Here is a 19262-nt window from a genome sequence, read left to right as displayed (position 1 = left end):
CATCTATGTGTCATCCACCACCTCCAAGTCATTTTGTGACGTCTGCTTACCTTAGTAATGTTACAGTTCACCTTCAATGATGACAATATTTAATAATTAAAACCTATCTGAAGAGACTTTCTAATAAAGTTAGTGTTATTGATTCCCGAAATAAATATTAATGATAAAAATATATATTTTATATATTTAGTTGCAACATTATTTATCTTTGTTAATTTTTGCTATTTTTATAACGTGCTTCACGGATGACACACCTGGAACATGCGGGCGACCAGGTGCCCACGGACACCGTGTTGGCTACTCCTGATCTGAAGGAAATAATCTACTCAGTTAATATCCTGTTTGATGATGATCATAAACGATATGGTTATCGTAATGATAACGTAAGGGGAAACAAATTTGCTCAGTTGCGATAATTCTCCACGGTGTAGCGGTTGTCTACCTGGAAGCACCGCTAGTCGGGAAGTCTCAAATCAAACTTGCTATTGTCTGTGCAAGGCAGTCAAGACATAATTTTTTTTCTTTTGCTCGCAATCCCTACACACAAAAATAATATAAAGCATATATATATATACAAATGTAACTGGGAGACCTACATATGTATATATTTCATCAGACGAGCATGTCTGTGTATGTATGCCTGCCCTTGTGAGCAAAAGAAAAATTTCTGTCGTGGGTATCCTCGACAGACAATAAAGTCTGATTTGATTTTTTTCTGATTTGATTTTGATTCTTTCACCCTCTCCCACAGACAGATCAGAGAGCTCCCTCTGTGCTGCTAAGCAGTGGAATCTCTTTTTTCACCACTCGAATACAGCTACATTCACACGTCTCTGAAACATCTCTGTTCACAAAGTGCTATCCCTGAAATATTATCCGAGCTACGAGTCCTTGTGACTTTTATTTAGGATGGATGCTGCACAAGGACCTCTGGGAGGCAGGTTTTCGTGCACGTGACACTTTGTAGCGCCTGCCCGATGGGCAACAGCTGAAAGTTGGGATGGAGAGGGTGTGATTGGTCTGAGAGAATGCTATGTGCCATCTAATACAAGTTCGTGGTGTATCACAGTACCAAGATACTTAACACTTGGAGCCCTTTGTACCTGTTGTCGTTTGGATTGGTGGGGAGAGAGGGGTTGTGCCATCTCTTCCATCGTGTGCTCATCCAAAGGCCATCTCCTCCGTTTTCTCAACGTTGAGCTCCAGGAAGCCGCGGTCAAACCAATCTCCAGTTCCCCCATGCAGGCCAGGTATGTGACAGGGACTACTCGTCTTGGAGGCAGACCACGAGGGTCATGTCATCTGCATACTTTAACATATATATTAGTAATCATCACTCGTAGACACATTAACAAGAATAATAAGGAATAATCTAGAAGAGACTAGGCTCGCGACTATCCGGGGCATGCAGGCCGTGCCGAGCCAAGGTAATGTGACGTGGCCAGGTGAAAGCAGGACGCTGCTGCTAAAAATAGACGTGCGGAGGGAGAGGGAATGGGGAGGGGGTGTCTGGTCACACCGTGACGTAATTTCGCCGTGCGACAACGTTTGACGTCAGTGACACACGCAATAAGTACACGCCGTCAGAAACAAACGTCATGACATGGCAGTCGTGTCCTGACTTTCACTCCAGGGCTTGTCACTATGGCCGTCTGCACTCACATCCAGTGCAATGGAGGTAAGCCACCCGAGACACGTGCGTATTACGTGTGTGGGCGAGTGAGGCAAGTATTGTGTATAAATGAGTCACGTGCTGACCTGCACTGAGTGCCACTGAGCCACGTACTGAGTCACACTGCCACAGACATACATGGCACACATCTATAGCACCACAGACATGTCAGGGGGCTACAAACAGACGTTAGGGACTCAAAGCAACCCTTTCTGTTTGTAGAAACATTGCTAGCAAACAAATAGCGTGTTTTTGTTGTCTTTTGTGTAGCACATACCGCAATACGCATGCCCCTTACCCACATCCGTTTATTTTTTATTATTTTTTTTATGGTGTGTGGGAGTGTTTGAATGCGCCAGGAAGACTCATCGTTGAAGACATGCACTGAAATGGTCGGCGATGATCGTCACCTAATGATGTGTTTCATGCGGTTGTTAGATATCGGCCATTTCACAAGACGAAATCAAGTTCATTGCACATTTGCAAGAGATATATAATAACATATCAACAATATATTATATATCAAATATATCGACTTCCTTGTCTGATGAGTTCCAAGTAAAGTTGCCTGGTTGACATTCTACTCTACCTTCTGCTTTCTCACCTAATGAATGAATACCTGGCACTGGATAGTCTACAGAGTTAACTATATTTTTGCTTCCAGTTCTTCCAGTCACATAATAAAGGGATGATCACCATTTCTTAAATAAGGTCAAGAATGCATTCTTCTAAGATGGCAATACCATTATGTCTGTTAGCTTCCGTGTAGCATGGCGATTCTAGGTGGAACATAAAATAATATAATAACATCTGAATTTGTTTTTAAATTCCTTAGAAATGCATAAAACAATCGCATTATCATACCCTATGGGGATTAAGTTCACAAAAAGCCACCCTGCGCTCTCTGAAAGTTGTACAACTGTGGGGAAACAAGTCATTTGGGTAGAATGTCCGTAAATGTTCTACAAGTAGAGCCAAAGAGAAATTCATGAATATATTTCATTATGTCAGGTTTAATACATATTGGCCAGTCATTCGATGTTATAAGTGGAAATTTTCAGAGGTTTGTTGCAGGTGGTACACTTGTTCTGTCTACATTTTAGGAATCGAATAAGGTGCTTGCAGTCAAGAACGACCCCTCAAACGACGCACAGAGCGGCACTCCGATAGACGAACCCAAGACAGAATGCCCATACCCCAGAGTCACGCAGAGTAAAAATGTCAGCCTTTTCTCTTTTAATGCTTACCTGTCTACCAGTCATCATCATCATCATCATCATCATCATCATCATCATCATCATCATCATCATCAATCATCATCATCATCATCATCATCATCATCATCATCATCGTCGTCGTCATCGTCGTCGTCGTCGTTGTTGTCGTCGTTTCCGGAGCATTTGTGAATTGGGAATGAAAACAATCCGTCAATCCATTATGTACTGAGAGGTGGTTTGCATGTGTACATATGTATACATACATACATGTGTGTGTGTGTCCCAGGACAGCACTGTGGATGTGTCGTCATCGTTGTACGGCCAGTCACAGTCTTCTCACGAGCTGGTGCGCTATGTCGTGTCCGACATGCTGGGCAAAGGTCACTACGGCTCGGTAAGCCCATTCTGGAGCAAAGGTTACACATGCTTAGCTATGAAGAATGGAAGACTGTAGACTAAAGTTGGGTGAAAAAATCATTTTGTGAAGGGGAAAGGGGAGATAACAAAGTTTCCAACGTATGGTACTATGAATCGGGGTATTGAACTTCTAAAAACACTAAAATAGATAACCGTATTTTTAAAAGATACTAGCTCTATTTCAAACATATCTGTAAACATTCTTCCTGTACCTATTCGCCCCCAGTGGAGCATACCGCCGCGACCCCACCCCGCCATCGGACCCGGTCCTGAGCGTCCCTGTCAATGTCATGTCAGCAGCCTCTGCCTCTCTGTGGACTGATCTCCTCCACGTCTGTCTGGGTCTCCCAACCTTGCGCCTCCCCTGTGGGTTCCAGCCCAGAGCTTGTCGCGTTAAATTGTCGGACAGCTTTCTCAAGGTGTGACCGATCCAGCCCTACTTCCGCTTCCTGATGTCGTGGCTGGCAGGGTTTTGGTTGGTTCTCTCCCACAGGTCTGTATTGGAGGTCTTCTCAGCTCATCTGATGTTGAGGATGTGGCGCAGACATTTGTTGACGAATGTCTGTATCTTGTTGGTGATGGTGTTTGTCACCCGCCATGTCTGAGATCCATACAGAAGGACTGACTTTACATTTGTGTTAAAGATGCGGATCTTGGTGTGTAGAGACAAAGCCTTGGAGTTCCAGACAGGTCACAGGGTGTGGAATGCAAGCCTGGCTTTGTTTATTCGGCTTCTGACATCGTCATCTGTACCTCCATCTTTGCTGACTATGCTGCCAAGGTAGGTGAAACGGTCAGACTCTGTGATACATTCCCCATGTAGTTGGAGTGGAGCTTCTTGCTGTTGTGACCCGCATTACCTCGTCTTCTTTGATGTTGATGGTCAGGCAGTCATTGCTGCTTCTTGCGGCCGAGTGAGCTTTGTCTGTGCGTGTTGTTGCTTGTGGGACAACAGGCTGATGTTATCCGCAAAGTTGAGATGCTGGAGTTGCCTGGCGAAGGTCCACTGAACGCCCGTGTTGCTGTTAGAAGTTGTTCTTCTCATGATCCAGTCTATGACGATCAGGAACATTGTTGGTGAGAGCAGACAACCTTGCCTCTCTCCAGTCCTCACTGCGAAGTCTGTACCCATTCTTAAAAAAAATGTAACACAAAAATCGAGCTATAAAATCTGTATTCAGATCAGACTTTGAGATGTACAAAATATTAGTAGCAGTAACCTTAACACATTTGGATATACGTCTTGAATTCTTGGATTGCACAAATTATTATTACTGGCAACGTCAGCGTACTTGTATATATACATATATGTGTGACCTGAAAGTAGTTACTTCTGCATAGCTTGATTGAGAACGTAAATATATTTGCATTTACATGACCTGAATGTACTGAGTTATCCCTGTCCTGACTTATACCTGACACCTGGGCCTCATTGCCGCTGCTTGTAGTGCCAGCAGGTGAGCTGCAGCACTTGGCTCTAGAGATGCTGTCAGAGGCCGCCAAGTCCTCCAGCTTGTTCACAGCCAGCAACTTGCTGTAGCCATCTCTCTCATCACAAGGAACCAATGGCGGCAGTTTGGTACTCTTCACATAGTTGGGTTCTTGTCCAGAGCTGCTACAACCTGTTGCCATCTGGCTTTACACGGTCAAGGTCGAGACACAGGCAGCGACCATGACCTGCAGTAATTTACATAAAGCTGAAGGTGGAGACGAAATTCTGACAAACTCCGCTTCCTCTTTGGAGAAGTTGAAAGACCCAGAGACTGTAAACATTTTCAAGACCAACATTTGAAGACCAGTGATGGCAAGCGCAAAGTCATGGCAACAGCAAAACAGAGTTTCCATCCACGGACAACAGCTTGAAAAAGTAAACAGCCTCAAGCAGCCGGGAGCCGGTACTCCAAAGACGGCAGCCATACAGTCGACGTGTGTATCAGGAGTGCAACAACGACAGCAGCAGTGGACAAGCTGAACAGTATCTGTAAAGTAACACCATCACGCTTGCTACCAACTACCCACTTTACAAGTTCCCCAAAGTTTCCATTAGTGTGTACACCGCACAGTTACCTCTCTGGTGGACCAGCAAGAAAGTCTTTTGAAAACGGCGCACACTTGTGACGAGGCAAAACACACCCGGCACCAACCACACCCTCCACAATGGTCTCTGTAGAGACTCTTGTCAGCTGCTGTCCTCCAACACCCTCCATATTCCGCTCCCACGTCCAGCACGAGGCAAGGAAATGAACTATGACTTCAGTCTACTATTATCTGTTCAATAACTACCACTTATTATTTTATTATTACTGCATCTTTTCCCAGCAGAGCGCTGTACAATAATAAGAGTGCCCTTTGCGGCAACAAGACGAGGTGTGAGGTGTACAGGAAGATCATGTCACAGTCCAATGAAGACCCCAAACACCAAACACCAAGATGGCGGTGATGTGACACAACAACACACAATGTGGCGACAACCACTTTCTCTCACAAAGAACGCAGTGAGGACTTCAGGCCAAGTGGAGATCAGCCCGATGAATGATGTGCACTAAAAAGTCTTTTAAAAAAAGATCACAACAATCAATGATAACAGCCTGCAGGTCTAATTATCGTCGGTTGTTAAATCATTTCATCAAGGCATCCGAGGGAAGAAGTACCGGGGCTTTGGTGGTTGGAAACTGTAACTGTTGTCGCCTGATGTGTCCAGTGAAGTCAAGGAAGACAATATTTGTGTCTTGTTGAAGTGAATGCTGCCAATGAAGGAATGCCAAGGACGTGGCAGGACACGGACACCGCCAATCAACCCAAACTTCCATCTCATCTGTCCATTCAAGAAGGAAAAAAAGTCAGAAGCCACAGAAATCCAACAGAGAGGCACTCAAGGAGGGTTTACATCCACAAGCTGATGATGATCGTAGCAATAAACGACAACTGGCCATTCAGCCTGTTAGTCACCCTCTGCAGCAAACACATTTCAGCAAGAAAACAGTCTCTGGATAAACATTGAATACACGTGCAAAGCATTTTGTGCCTGTAGACAGTAGACTGAGTACAGTTAGAGAAAAGAAATTAAGGAGGCTGCTTTGATTAGAGGTAGCCTGGCCATGAAGGCTGTTGCCCACTACAACCTGTGGTTTGCTTGCTCAGGTGTTTCTGGCGGTGCACGAGGCCACCAGCGCCAGGTTCGCCCTCAAGATCCTGAGGAAGAACTTCCGCAATGTGCAGAAGTACGCCTACGTGGAGGAAGGGGTGCTGAGAATAGGGAGGAACTGTCCCTTCATTATCCGTCTCTTCAACAGCTTCCAGACAGACGTAATAGCCTTTCCTGTCTTTCAGCCGCCACCCTCAGTTGAAGTTAACAAAATGAATGACAATGACTAACTTTAAAACTTGGAGATTGTGCTCCGTTATGAAAGTGACAGAAAACACACAAAAAGAACGGAATAAGTTGTAGCTATAGCAACAGGCGAGTGGTGCATCGTAGCCAAACAAAACACGTTATCATCAATGTAACACCATCGTTAAGGCACATCACACACAAACACACAAAACACACAACCCACACAAACACACACCACACCAACACACAAACACACACACACACAAAACACAACAAACACACCACACACACAACAACACACCACACAAGCACAACAACACAAACACAAAAAACCACACACAACACAACACACACACACACACACACACATACAACACACAACACAACAAACACACATAACACAACACACAAACACACACACAACACACACACACCACAACACACACAACATCAACACACACACAACAAACAAAACACACAAAACCACACAACAAACACACACACACACAGACAGCACACACCACCACACACAACACACACACACACACCCACACACACACACAAACACAACACACACAACACACAACACACACACACACAAACACCACACACACACAACAACCACAACACACACACACACACACACACACACACACCACACACACCACACATACAAACACACAACACACAAACACACACAAGCACACACACACAAACACACACAAACACACACACACACACAAACACACACACAAACAACACACAAACACACACACAAACACCACACACACACACAACACACACACACAACACACACACAAACACACACACAAACACACGACACACACACACACACACCACACAAACACACCACCGCGACACACAACCACACAAACCCCACCAACACAACACAACACACATACAAACACACACACACACAACACACACACAACCACCCCACAAAACACACACACACACACACACAAACCACAACACACACACACACACAACACAAAACACACACACACACACACCAAACACACACACACACAACACACACACAAACAACACACGCACACACAAACACAAAGACACACACACACACACCCCAAACACACACACAAACACGCGAAACACACAGCAAACACACACACACAAACACTCACACACACACACACACACACACTAACACACACAAAACACACACACACACACACACACACACACAAACACACACAACACAACACACACACACAACACACACACAAACACACACACACAAACACACACAAACACACACACACAACACACACACACAAACAACACACACACAACAATACACACACACACACACACACACACACACACACACAAACACACACAAACACAAACACACACACACAACACACACACACACACACACAGCACACACACAACACACATCACAACACACACCACACACAAACAACAAACACAACCACACCAAACACACACACCACACACTAACACACAAACACACAAAACACAAACACACACAACACACACAAACACACACACAAACACAAACACACACCACCACACACACAAACAACCACAAACACAAACACAACACACAAACAACACACACCACAAACACACACACACACACACACAACACACACACAACACAGCACACACAACACACACACACAAACACACAGCACACGACACACAACAAACACACAAACACACACCAAACCAAACACACACACAAACACACACACAAACACACACACAAACACACACACACACAAACACACACACACACAACACCACACACACACACACACACACACACCAACACACAAACACACCAACACACACAACACACAATACACACACACAAACACACACACAAACACAAACACACACAAAACCACACACAACACAACACACACAACAACACACACACACACAACTCACAACACACCAATAACACACAAACACAACCCAACAACACAACACAACAAACACACAAACACACACACAACACACACACACACCAACACACACACACACAAACAACACACACAAACACACACACACACAAACACACCACACACACTCAAACACCCCAACACAACCACAAACAAACACACACACAAACACACACACACACACAAACACACACAACCACACACACACACACACACACAAACACACACACACACACATACAAACACCACAAACACACAAAACACACACACACACAAACACACACACAAACACACACAAACACACACACACACCACACACACACACAAACACAACACACACAACAAACACAAACACACACACCAACACAACACAAACACACAACACACACACACAAAAAACCACCACACAAACACACAAACACACAACAAAAAACACAACACCACAAACACAACAACACACAAACAACACCACACACACAACACACACACACAACACAAAAACACACACACACACAACACACACACACAACACACAACACACAAAACACAACACACACAAACACACAACACAATTTTCAACAACACAAAACACACACACAACACACAACCACACAACACACACACACAACACACACACAACACACACACACACAAACACACAAACACAACAACACACACAACACACACACCAAACACACACACACCAAACACACAACACAACACAAACACACCACAACACAAACACACACACAACACACACAAACACAAACACAAACACAACACACAACAAACAAACCACAAACAAACACAAACACACCACACACACAAACACACACAAACACACACACACACAACACAAACAACACACACAAACACACACACAGCACACACAAACACAAACACACACACACACAAACACACACACACAAACACACCCGACAACTCATCGGATGGTAGGTAGCGGGACTGCAGACGTACCAACGATTGCAAGCGCCCGGTACTCGGTGTACAGACATAACAGACATAACACAGTTTTACAACCCAATATAACAAATTCTCTTGTAGTCAATGTTGTGGTCTACAGAAATGTTACACATGTTCTGACTAATCTGCTCGTGAACAGAAGTCCAATCCCTCTGACAACAGTTATCGTAGGACGAGTATGGACAGTAACTCAGACGTAGCTTGACTCAGAAGTATGAGACATTATCATGTTGTTGTAATTATATTGTACTGCACACAATTTTATATATTATTGAGACAACGTCTTTTTAACCCTTAATGCCGAACTTCATTTTGATTTTTTTGATATCGCTTTCAAGAAGAAGATGGAGCCACTCTCCCTTCTTGATGATTTTACTAGTAATTGTCATCCTCAACACTAGCCTAGCCTTAATTTGCATTCATTCAAACACATCAGCAAAGACAGATACATCTTACATTATCTAATGATCCCGAAAAGCCCCGCAAGATGACAAGCCTCACCACCTTGGTCTGACACACTTCTCACAGTTCTGTCTGATGTTCTGCTCACAAAGCTTTGCTGCTTGTTGTCCGACTGTTGCATGTGAAGTTTGCATGTAGCACAGCGATCTCGCCTGCAATACTTGCAGAATGCCTATTATCTTGTCATGGAGTATGCTTCGGGAGGAAATCTCAAAGAAGTCCTCGAGAAATATGGACTTTTGTCGGTTGATGTAGCGAGGTAAGGCCTTCTTCTTTCTCTCTGTCTTTGTCCTCTCTTTATATGTAATATATATCAGTGTGTGCGTGTGTGTGCACTTGTGAGCATGCCAGAGCTAGGCTGAGAAAGAGGACACATACACATACACACACACACACACATACACAGACACAGACACAGACACAGACACATACACACATACACAGACACATACACATAGTCATACACATTGTCATACACACACATACACACATACACACATACACAGAGACATACACATACACATACACATTGTCATACACACACATACACACACACATACACATACACACACACATAGTCATACACACACATACACACACACATACACATACACATACACATAGTCATACACACACACATACACACACACATACACATACACACATACACACATACACAGACACAGACACATACACACATACACACACACATACACACAAATTGTGGTTTTTCTTGACTCGGGCAGCAACATTGACAGTTTCCCAATTATCTCTGTATCCTCACGGCGCTACAAAACACAACTTACAACAAGTAAACATCGCTTTTCTCTAGAGGACGACAAAGCCAATCATTGACGATAAGACAAGAGGTGGAGTAGTGCAGTGTAGACAGTAACAGCAAACTATTCTGACAGCACATTAACCCTTCATGATGCTGTCTGCAGGTATCTAGCAGCGGAGATGGTGCTGGCCCTGCAGTTCCTGCACGAGAACGGAGTGATCCACAGGTGTGGTCTGTGTGATTGTGACTGTCTCCTGTCACACGTGGCCGTCACTCTCTCGTGACTCACATCTACTTTCTCTAGGTTTCTTTTCTCTATCGACGGCCTCTGTCGCAACTATTTGACCCCGTGTGTGTCGCCTATGGTAGGTAGCCCCCCTCTATCACATCTCTGATTCAGTCTCGCCTGTCTTCTGGCTCCCCTTGCTGGACTCACGTGACTCACCGTTAAGATGATGAAGGTGGCCAGCATTCTAGTTCATTGTAAAGAGAGGTAACTAGCAATTACACGGTATTATAATTATAATGGCGATTTAAAGATGGTGCATACTGAAGACATATTGTTTGTACAGTCCACGCTGTAGGAAAGACTCTTGTTTGTGTTGTGGGCATTGTGGGGACATTATTGTTTGTGTGCAGCACTCGCGGCACGTGACTGTTTGTATGTGCACGTGTATGTTGGTGAGTAGTGCAGTGAGGATCTGCCTTGCAGTTGCCTTGTGTCCATGATGTCTGTGTCCATTATTTCACTATGTCTGCGGTAAGTGCGGGGCACGAGTGCCTACAGGTCACAGTTCTGACAGCAGTTTACACAGTGTACAACAGCAACATAGAGCTACTAAGTTTGACATCTTGTGACAGTTGCGTCTTACTGGAAGTTTCCATGTCAGGGAGTAGCTTGATGGCCACTGGTTGTTTGTTGCCTGTGAGCAGGGATCTCAAGATCCAGAACGTGTTGCTGTCCAGTCAGAATCACGTGCGTCTCATCGACTTTGGCCTCAGCAAGCTGGGCATCTACAGCGGTGACGTCACCGGCAGTGGGTGTGGCACACCCTTCTACATGGCGCCTGAGGTGACTGCAGCAGCTTCCTCCCACTAAATGTACAGATGTCCTGGCCACGAGCTAGCATCCTGGTCCTTCAAAGACCTCGAACCTTTATGTTTGTATACTTGACGGTACAGCCATGCTTGTCACCACCAAACCACCCCTCGCCTTGCATCACTGCCTCATGAACCGGTTGGCACTCTCCCTGTAGTACAGGTAGGGGTCACCAGTCACGTGCTTTGCATCCCGAGGTCAGGAATGAGAGAGAAAGGATCCTGAAGGTGCACTTGCATGCTTGTGTGCATTGCATCCCAGTCCCGCCAACACTGTACACAAGTTGTTGATATTGAGAGAGATGCTCTTCCACATAAAGATGATTTGGAAATATTGTGGGATGAGAACATGAGGAGTTGAAGGAGCTAGAGCATGTGTAGTGGGAGGGTCGCTGCTCCTCGACGCCGTATCAGTGTTGGCGGCTGTTGTTGTTGCCATCATTTAGTTGTTATTTCTTGCTCTTGACTCCAAGAAGGTACTCGGCCTGCCAGGTTCTCACAGGTGGCATCGTCAACTGATTTCAGGATCCACGAACTGCACTTTTTTAACATCCTAGACTGGGATTTTGGATTAGTTATCTATTAATTATCTACATGGAGGGCTTTCAAATCTTTTACTTGATATTTCTTCTGTTTAGCCTCTTTCCAGAACAAGAGTAAAGTAATCCCTAACTTCTCTTACTTGTTTACCTCTTGTTCATTTCGCTCATTGTAGTGACGCCAATGTCCAAGTGACATCATAAGCATTCATTCATATGTCAAGACTTCATTATAAGCAGTCATCATCAGTGTCACTATAGATTTTGTGAGACTGTTTCGACCTGCCACATACGAGGGTAAGTTAATAATTATCGACAATAAAGCTTTAAACTTTACTTCACTAAAACTAAAAACACTTCTAATAATATTTCTTGCAACACGGTCCCCTTGCATTTTCCCCTCCGTGCACAACTGTTTGGTGCCCTCAGAATAAAGGTGAGCAGCGAGCCCAGCATGCACCGCTTCCTTCTGTTTGTCTGAGGTAGATCCACGTCCCCTTAATGTCGCCTTGAGTGGACCGGGTAGGTGATAATCTGAGGGGCAAGATGGGGACTAGACACAGGGTGAGACAAGACCTCTGGAGTTACTGGAGTTTCAACAGTATGAGCAGCACAATGCGGACAGGCATGGTCATGAAACAACACAATTATTCTCGGCGTTTGCTTCCGATTGCGAGCTTCCGCCTGTAAATAAACATCTCGCTGTAACCATATTTATTTTTGAGTCCGTCGTCTGATATTGTCCCACTACATGGTCGACAGTGCTGCCAACAGAAACACGTCCAACGGCACTGCGGTTAAATGTGGACTCATCCTCGCCCTCGACTGATGACTAGCTGCTGGTGACAAGTGTTGCTTCCTGTTGATAGACTATTAATGGCGCGATGTATGACGAGCTGTAGTCACGTAACGCGATGTATGACGAGCTGTGGTCACGTAACGCGATGTATGACGAGCTGTGGTCACGTAACGCGATGTATGATGAGCTGTAGGCACGTAACGCGATGTATAACGAGCTGTGGTCACGTAACGCGATGTATAACGAGCTGTGGTCACGTAACGCGATGTATAACGAGCTGTGGTCACGTAACGCGATGTATAACGAGCTGTGGTCACGTAACGCGATGCATGACGAGCTGTGGTCACGTAACGCGATGTATGATGAGCTGTGGTCACGTAACGCGATGTATGATGAGCTGTGGTCACGTAACGCGATGTATAACGAGCTGTGGTCACGTAACGCGATGTATAACGAGCTGTGGTCACGTAACGCGATGTATAACGAGCTGTGGTCACGTAACGCGATGTATGATGAGCTGTAGTCACGTAACGCGATGTATGACGAGCTGTGGTCACGTAACGCGATGCATGACGAGCTGTGGCCAAGTAACGCGAGGTGTAACGAGCTGTGGCCGAGTAACGCGAGGTAGGGTCACGAAGACAAGTGACCTGACGTTCAGATGCTGCCTCTGTCTGCTTCAGTAGATACTGCGGCGGATACCATACAGTCACCAGGTGGACTGGTGGGCGATGGGCGTCTTGCTGTACAAGATCATTACAGGCTCCGTGAGTACTTCACTGGTTCCTTCTGTCATTCACTCTGTGTCCTGGTGTGACTTCTCCTTCCCCTTTTCTTTTCTAGCTGTCTCCTTTCTCTCATCCCTGTTTCCTTTACTCCTCTCTTTTATTTTTGTCCCCATTCTTTCATTCTTTTATCTCTCATTTTTTCTCTCACACCTCCCTCTGTTATGGTGTTATGATATTTACTTTTTTTCTCCCGTTTGACATATTTTTAAGATTCATCTTTTCCTCTCTCGCTCTCTCTTCCTCCTCTCTCCGTCTATTCTCTCTGCAAGCGTCAGCATTTGTTCTCGCTTCTCTTGCTCAGTTTCCTTTTATGGGCAAGACGAACCCCGAGGTGTTTGTGGCCGTCACACATGACAATGTTTACTACGACAGCTGGCTCCCCTCGGACCTGGTGCTCTTCCTGAAAGGAGTGAGTAGTAGTGGACCATAGTGGCTCTACCCACACTTGGGTGAGTTGTGTAGTGGCTGTCGCTGTGCTGGCCACAGACTAGTCCTGTGCCAGGGTCACACCTGGTAGAAGTGACCACCAGCATGTTGCTCACGTGACTTGTAGTCAGAATTGTAACATTTTAAGACTCCAACAAGGAAGGCAAATGTTTTCATATGTATTTCGCTTATGAAAATGGATGATAAGAAACAGGCTTTTTGAAGAAAACTTACAAACACCGGGTGGTGTGATGTGTCGTTGATGTAGTTCTTGTTCTGTAAAGATATGGTCTACAGATTTAAGGATTACTCTGACCTCATCCAATCAGCCCCTCCATAAACTCATTCACAATCACACACTTTCCTGCATCCCTCTCTCATCCTGCCCCTCAGTCTCCAGCTTCCACGGGGGAGGGGGTCACATTTCGCCAGCAATCAGAGCAAGTAGTCGCCCCTGACAGCTGCAGCTGTGCGACAGACGCCGTCGTTAAGTCGGAGCAGACAGCTGCGGACGACGAACCAAACATCTGCACCGCCTGGCCCGGTGAACAATTCAGATTGTTAAATCGTTGTAGATCATTTGGTAACCATGGCAATCAGAACGAAGGGCATCATAGGTGGTCATTTCTAGCGATTATCGTAGAGTGTTTACTGTCTATCATTCTATCAACCCCAGATTCCTGCCCACCTTTGTAGTCGTCGTCCACGTGCTGCCAGAGGCTGACAATGCCTTGTTTCTGTTGGCGACAGTTGCTGACCAAGAACCCAGCAAAGCGACTTGGCAAGACGGAGCTGGCTGGCAAGGACATCAGGTCTCACAGCTTTTTCAGGCTCATTGACTGGGGACTGGTCAGCTCCCAGAAATACGAGCTGCCCCTGCTGGACTTGTCGTTAGATACAAGTGAGCTCTCCCTCCTATCTAATGATCGTCTGCTAAGTGAGTTCTCCTTCCTACCTCATGGTCTTCCACTAAGCAGTGATTCTCAGAATGTGAGAAACTGGAGTTATTGCGACATGCACACCATGCTTCTCTCTGTGTGTCTACATACCACAAGCACCACACTTGTGTCTGTCCTCACCATAGACAGCCAGTCGCATTCTGACAATAAGTTAGAACTAGTTAAACATATTACTATTGTTATAACACAAAGTTTTACAATTAGCTGATGGAGTTTGTCAAATTCATTGCACTATATATGTAACTTGCTAGACAACCTGTAATACCACTTGATTATGTGACATGAATATTGAGAAATGGGAGAGGGATGGGTAGTGCCCAAATTTGGGAGGGATACATTTTTTCCCTTAATCTAGAATATTGTGGACAACAAAATAAATGTACTTCAGTTTCTTCAATATTCTTACAGAAGGGACAAGTTTGACTAATATTTGAACCTGTTACATATCTTAATTCATGACACTTTAGGTTAGTAACACCTAGTCTCAACCTGACTAGGCCAATCATCATCCCCTTATGATTTAAATTCTGCAAATAGGAAGACTGGGAGAGACTGCTTTTAAAACAATGATTAGGATAAAAGCGGTGACTACTAGTTAGCCTCTCACTCCATTCTTGCTTGTAACATTCTAACAATCTTTGTTTAAATTGTTTCAAAAAACATTTAACATCTACACTCTGTTGCTCCCATACAAAGCCAAACCCATGTTTGTACAAAATCACCGAGAGAGAGAGAGAATCGGGCAAGAATGATGCCTGAGAAGGATGATGCCAGGGTTCAGATCGAGAATTTAGTGTCTTCTCTGTCCTGATTCTGGAAGAAACGATGTTGAAAGGACCAGAGGCTGAGACTTTAGGGGGATCCGCTCTTCCCACGCGTCGCCGAAACAGTTTGCAAGGACAACATCATGAGTTAGAGTTGACAGTCTCAGACAGCTCAGGCCAACAGTCTATTGACCCTGGCTTGCCCCCATGACATACTTACAGGGTTCCAGCTCCCCCCACCCCACCTTGATCCTGTCGCCAGCAAACGATCCAACTGTGGCGCTGACTGCGCAGAAGTACGCGGATATTTGAGGTCATCGCCATCGACTTCAAAGACACCTCACTTAGTGTCCGTTGTGTGGACGCTGCTGGGATTCCTCCATGTTTCTGACCCTCCTTGCTCAGCTTATATATGTATACAGCGTCACAGGAAGTGAGAGTGTCCGGGGTATGAGACTCACAGGAAGTGACAGTGTCCGGGGTATGAGACTCACAGGAAGTGAGAGTGTCCGGGGTATGAGACTCACAGGAAGTGAGAGTGTCCAGGGTATGAGACTCACAGGAAGTGAGAGTGTCCGGGGTATGAGACTCACAGGAAGCGAATTTTCCCGATGAATGCTACGTCACACAGATACAGTTGCCTCGTGCATGTGACGTCAACGGAAAATATGTCTGCAGTATGCATCGCGCCATGATGACCTACTTTACGCCATACTTGTTTTTTGAGTTTTGAGTTCTTTCTTTCCTAACAACCTATGACTTGGATATCCCGAACAAAAATTCAGTTACAGCAAGAAGAAGAAGAAGGAAGCAAAGAAAAAGACACACCTGTCCCTCACAATGGAGGCCCCGTGAGCTTGCAATATGAGGGACAGGTGTGTCTTTTTCTTTTTTCTTCTTGCTGTCACTGAATGTTTGTTGTGGGTATCCAAGTCATAGATTGTGTTTGATATCTGCACATGAACTACAAGTGACTTCATTTCCGACTAGTGTCGTATCTTCCTATAAACTATATTTCCACTAGGTTCCTAACAGTATTACTATTTTCTCTCCACCTTTTTAGCGTCTGCCATTCCTAGTGGTTCGAAGCCAAAGTCGAAGCAGCACGTGTCCCGCCGACTGTCGGTGTCGGAGGATGTCGTGACGAAGGAGAACAAACACTCTGAACGGCTGCCTCCTGTGACAACATCGGCCAACCGGTCTTGGTGTCCACCTACTGTCCGCCCTGATGCCCAGACCCTGTCCACCCCGCTCGGACTCTACTCCATTGAACCTGGCAAGAGCTGCTTGTCGGACAACGAGAGTGTGACTAGAGAGAGGGAGGAAGGCCTGAATGCCAAATACCCGTATCTCACATCCGAAAACCAGGTGGGGCAGGACGACAATGGGAAGCTCTCCGAGTTTACTCTTGCACAGAAGCGAGCGGGTGGAAACACTGACCCTGGCTCTTAGCACTTGATTCCTCCCCTGGCAGACCAAGCACCGGTGTGGACTGGACAAACTACTGACCTCCGAGTTGACCTCAAGACCGGCCTTGAGCCTGGCACAGCGCCGTCTGCAATGTCACGTGATCACCAAGGCTCCACGCGGCCAATGACAGGGAGAACGTTGATGAGAGATGACAGGAGATGACGGATTCATTCATTAGTCAATCTCTTGTCGCAGCTTGCAGTTTCTGTGTTCTCTCTATGCTATCAAGGCGATCGGACTTCTGTGTCTAAATTTTATTGTGAAATTTTGCAGAAGTAAATTTATTCGGCCTCCTCTTTCCTTTTTTCTTTTGTTGTGTGTGTGTGTGTGGGGGGGTGCCTTGTTTTTTTGTTTATAATTGCTTACAAGATTTGAAAAGCAGTCGCTGTTGTTTCCTATATTTTCAATGGTTTGAAAATTGTCAAGTCAGAGACCACCTCCCATAAAAGTCATAATGATTATAATATGTAAAGTAATCAAAGAAGGGTTTTATTTTATTAATTGTGTACATTAAATGCTTGCGCACCAAACACCAAGTCACCAGTGAGTAGCCCCGTCTTTGATACTGACTATGAAACAGCAACATGCTCGGAGATCGGTCAGATCATACACATTCTCAGAAATAACTCAAAAGTCAACATGTTCAGAATGTGGTTAAACCGTCGGTTGATTAGTTGCTCGCTTGGTTTATAAGTGCTTCCACCTCGAAGTGCTTTCGCGCTTTCGATGGAGGGATGATGAGGATGGCGGAAACCTGAGTACCCGGAGAAACCCCTCATGTCCGGTCCTGCCAAGATGCGCCACTTACAGTGTCCCGACATGAGATGTGAACCGAGTCCTCCCGACACTTGAGACAAGGGAGTGTCGGTACCACTGCACTACCAGGCGTCCTAAAACGTCAGATGGCTGGAGGACGGTTAAAACGTCAGATGGCTGTTCGTCTCAAATTCGAGAGACTGAATAACACATACACACAAATAACAATACAAATCACACATCCTCACCCTGTGTCATGACACCCAAGATGTGCCAGAAGGCGACCTGCAGGCTGGATGATGCTCACCAAAGTAAGATGCGAGGAGTTTTCAAAATATCATGACCAGCCGTCTACAGGTCAGCTGACTGCAGTCACGTGGCTGAGGTGTTTACTGTCAGCTGACTGCAGTCACGTGGCTGAGGTGTTTACTGTCAGCTGACTGCAGTCACGTGGCTGAGGTGTTTACTGTCAGCTGACTGCAGTCAAGTGGCTGAGGTGTTTACTGTCAGCTGACTGCAGTCACGTGGCTGAGGTGTTTACTGTCAGCTGACTGCAGTCACGTGGCTGAGGTGTTTACTGTCAGCTGACTGCAGTCACGTGGCTGAGGTGTTTACTGTCAGCTGACTGCAGTCAAGCCAGGAAGGCCAGCGACAGTCATAACACAATTAGCACGACAAGCCCCGCGATGTAACGACTTTACTTTCTCATTGACAGTCATCTGGAGGAACACGACATGGCGAGTAGTTTTTGTCCTAATCATTCGCTCCGACTCAGTTCTTGGGAAGCTTGCAGATGCAGTGCGTCACCAAACGTGTTGCA

The 19262-nt window shown here is 45.5% G+C and overlaps 1 protein-coding gene across 3 annotated transcripts; it reads left to right on the top strand.

Moving 5' to 3' along the window:
• Nucleotides 1-1488: 1488 nt before the first annotated feature.
• Nucleotides 1489-17982, top strand: LOC112576812 (protein kinase C eta type-like). Of its 3 annotated transcripts, none has more exons than XM_025259568.1 (11): nt 1489-1678; nt 2776-2892; nt 3176-3283; nt 6448-6612; nt 10230-10321; nt 11007-11069; nt 11777-11915; nt 13966-14046; nt 14369-14476; nt 15244-15430; nt 17280-17982. In XM_025259568.1, the coding sequence occupies exons 1-11, from the start codon at nt 1673-1675 to the stop codon at nt 17666-17668; spliced, it is 1455 nt and encodes a 484-aa protein (XP_025115353.1). In that variant the 5' UTR covers nt 1489-1672; the 3' UTR covers nt 17669-17982. The 3 variants fall into 3 exon arrangements, with proteins under 3 accessions (XP_025115353.1, XP_025115361.1, XP_025115369.1); XM_025259576.1 differs by having other exon boundaries at nt 1490-1678; nt 15244-15394; XM_025259584.1 differs by lacking the exon at nt 1489-1678 and having other exon boundaries at nt 2780-2884.
• Nucleotides 17983-19262: the final 1280 nt, after the last annotated feature.

This window comes from Pomacea canaliculata, linkage group LG1 (assembly GCF_003073045.1).
Source record: "Pomacea canaliculata isolate SZHN2017 linkage group LG1, ASM307304v1, whole genome shotgun sequence".
NCBI lineage: Eukaryota > Metazoa > Mollusca > Gastropoda > Architaenioglossa > Ampullariidae > Pomacea > Pomacea canaliculata.
Note: the sequence above shows the minus strand (reverse complement) of the source record. Positions and strands in the feature narration are given on the sequence as shown.

Excerpts from the sequence above, each read along its gene's own strand:
- LOC112576812 (XM_025259568.1), top strand. Across the intron at positions 11,916-13,965 it reads CCTTCTACATGGCGCCTGAG|ATACTGCGGCGGATACCATA; the intron begins GTGACTGCAGCA and ends CTGCTTCAGTAG. Across the intron at positions 14,047-14,368 it reads ACAAGATCATTACAGGCTCC|TTTCCTTTTATGGGCAAGAC; the intron begins GTGAGTACTTCA and ends TCTCTTGCTCAG.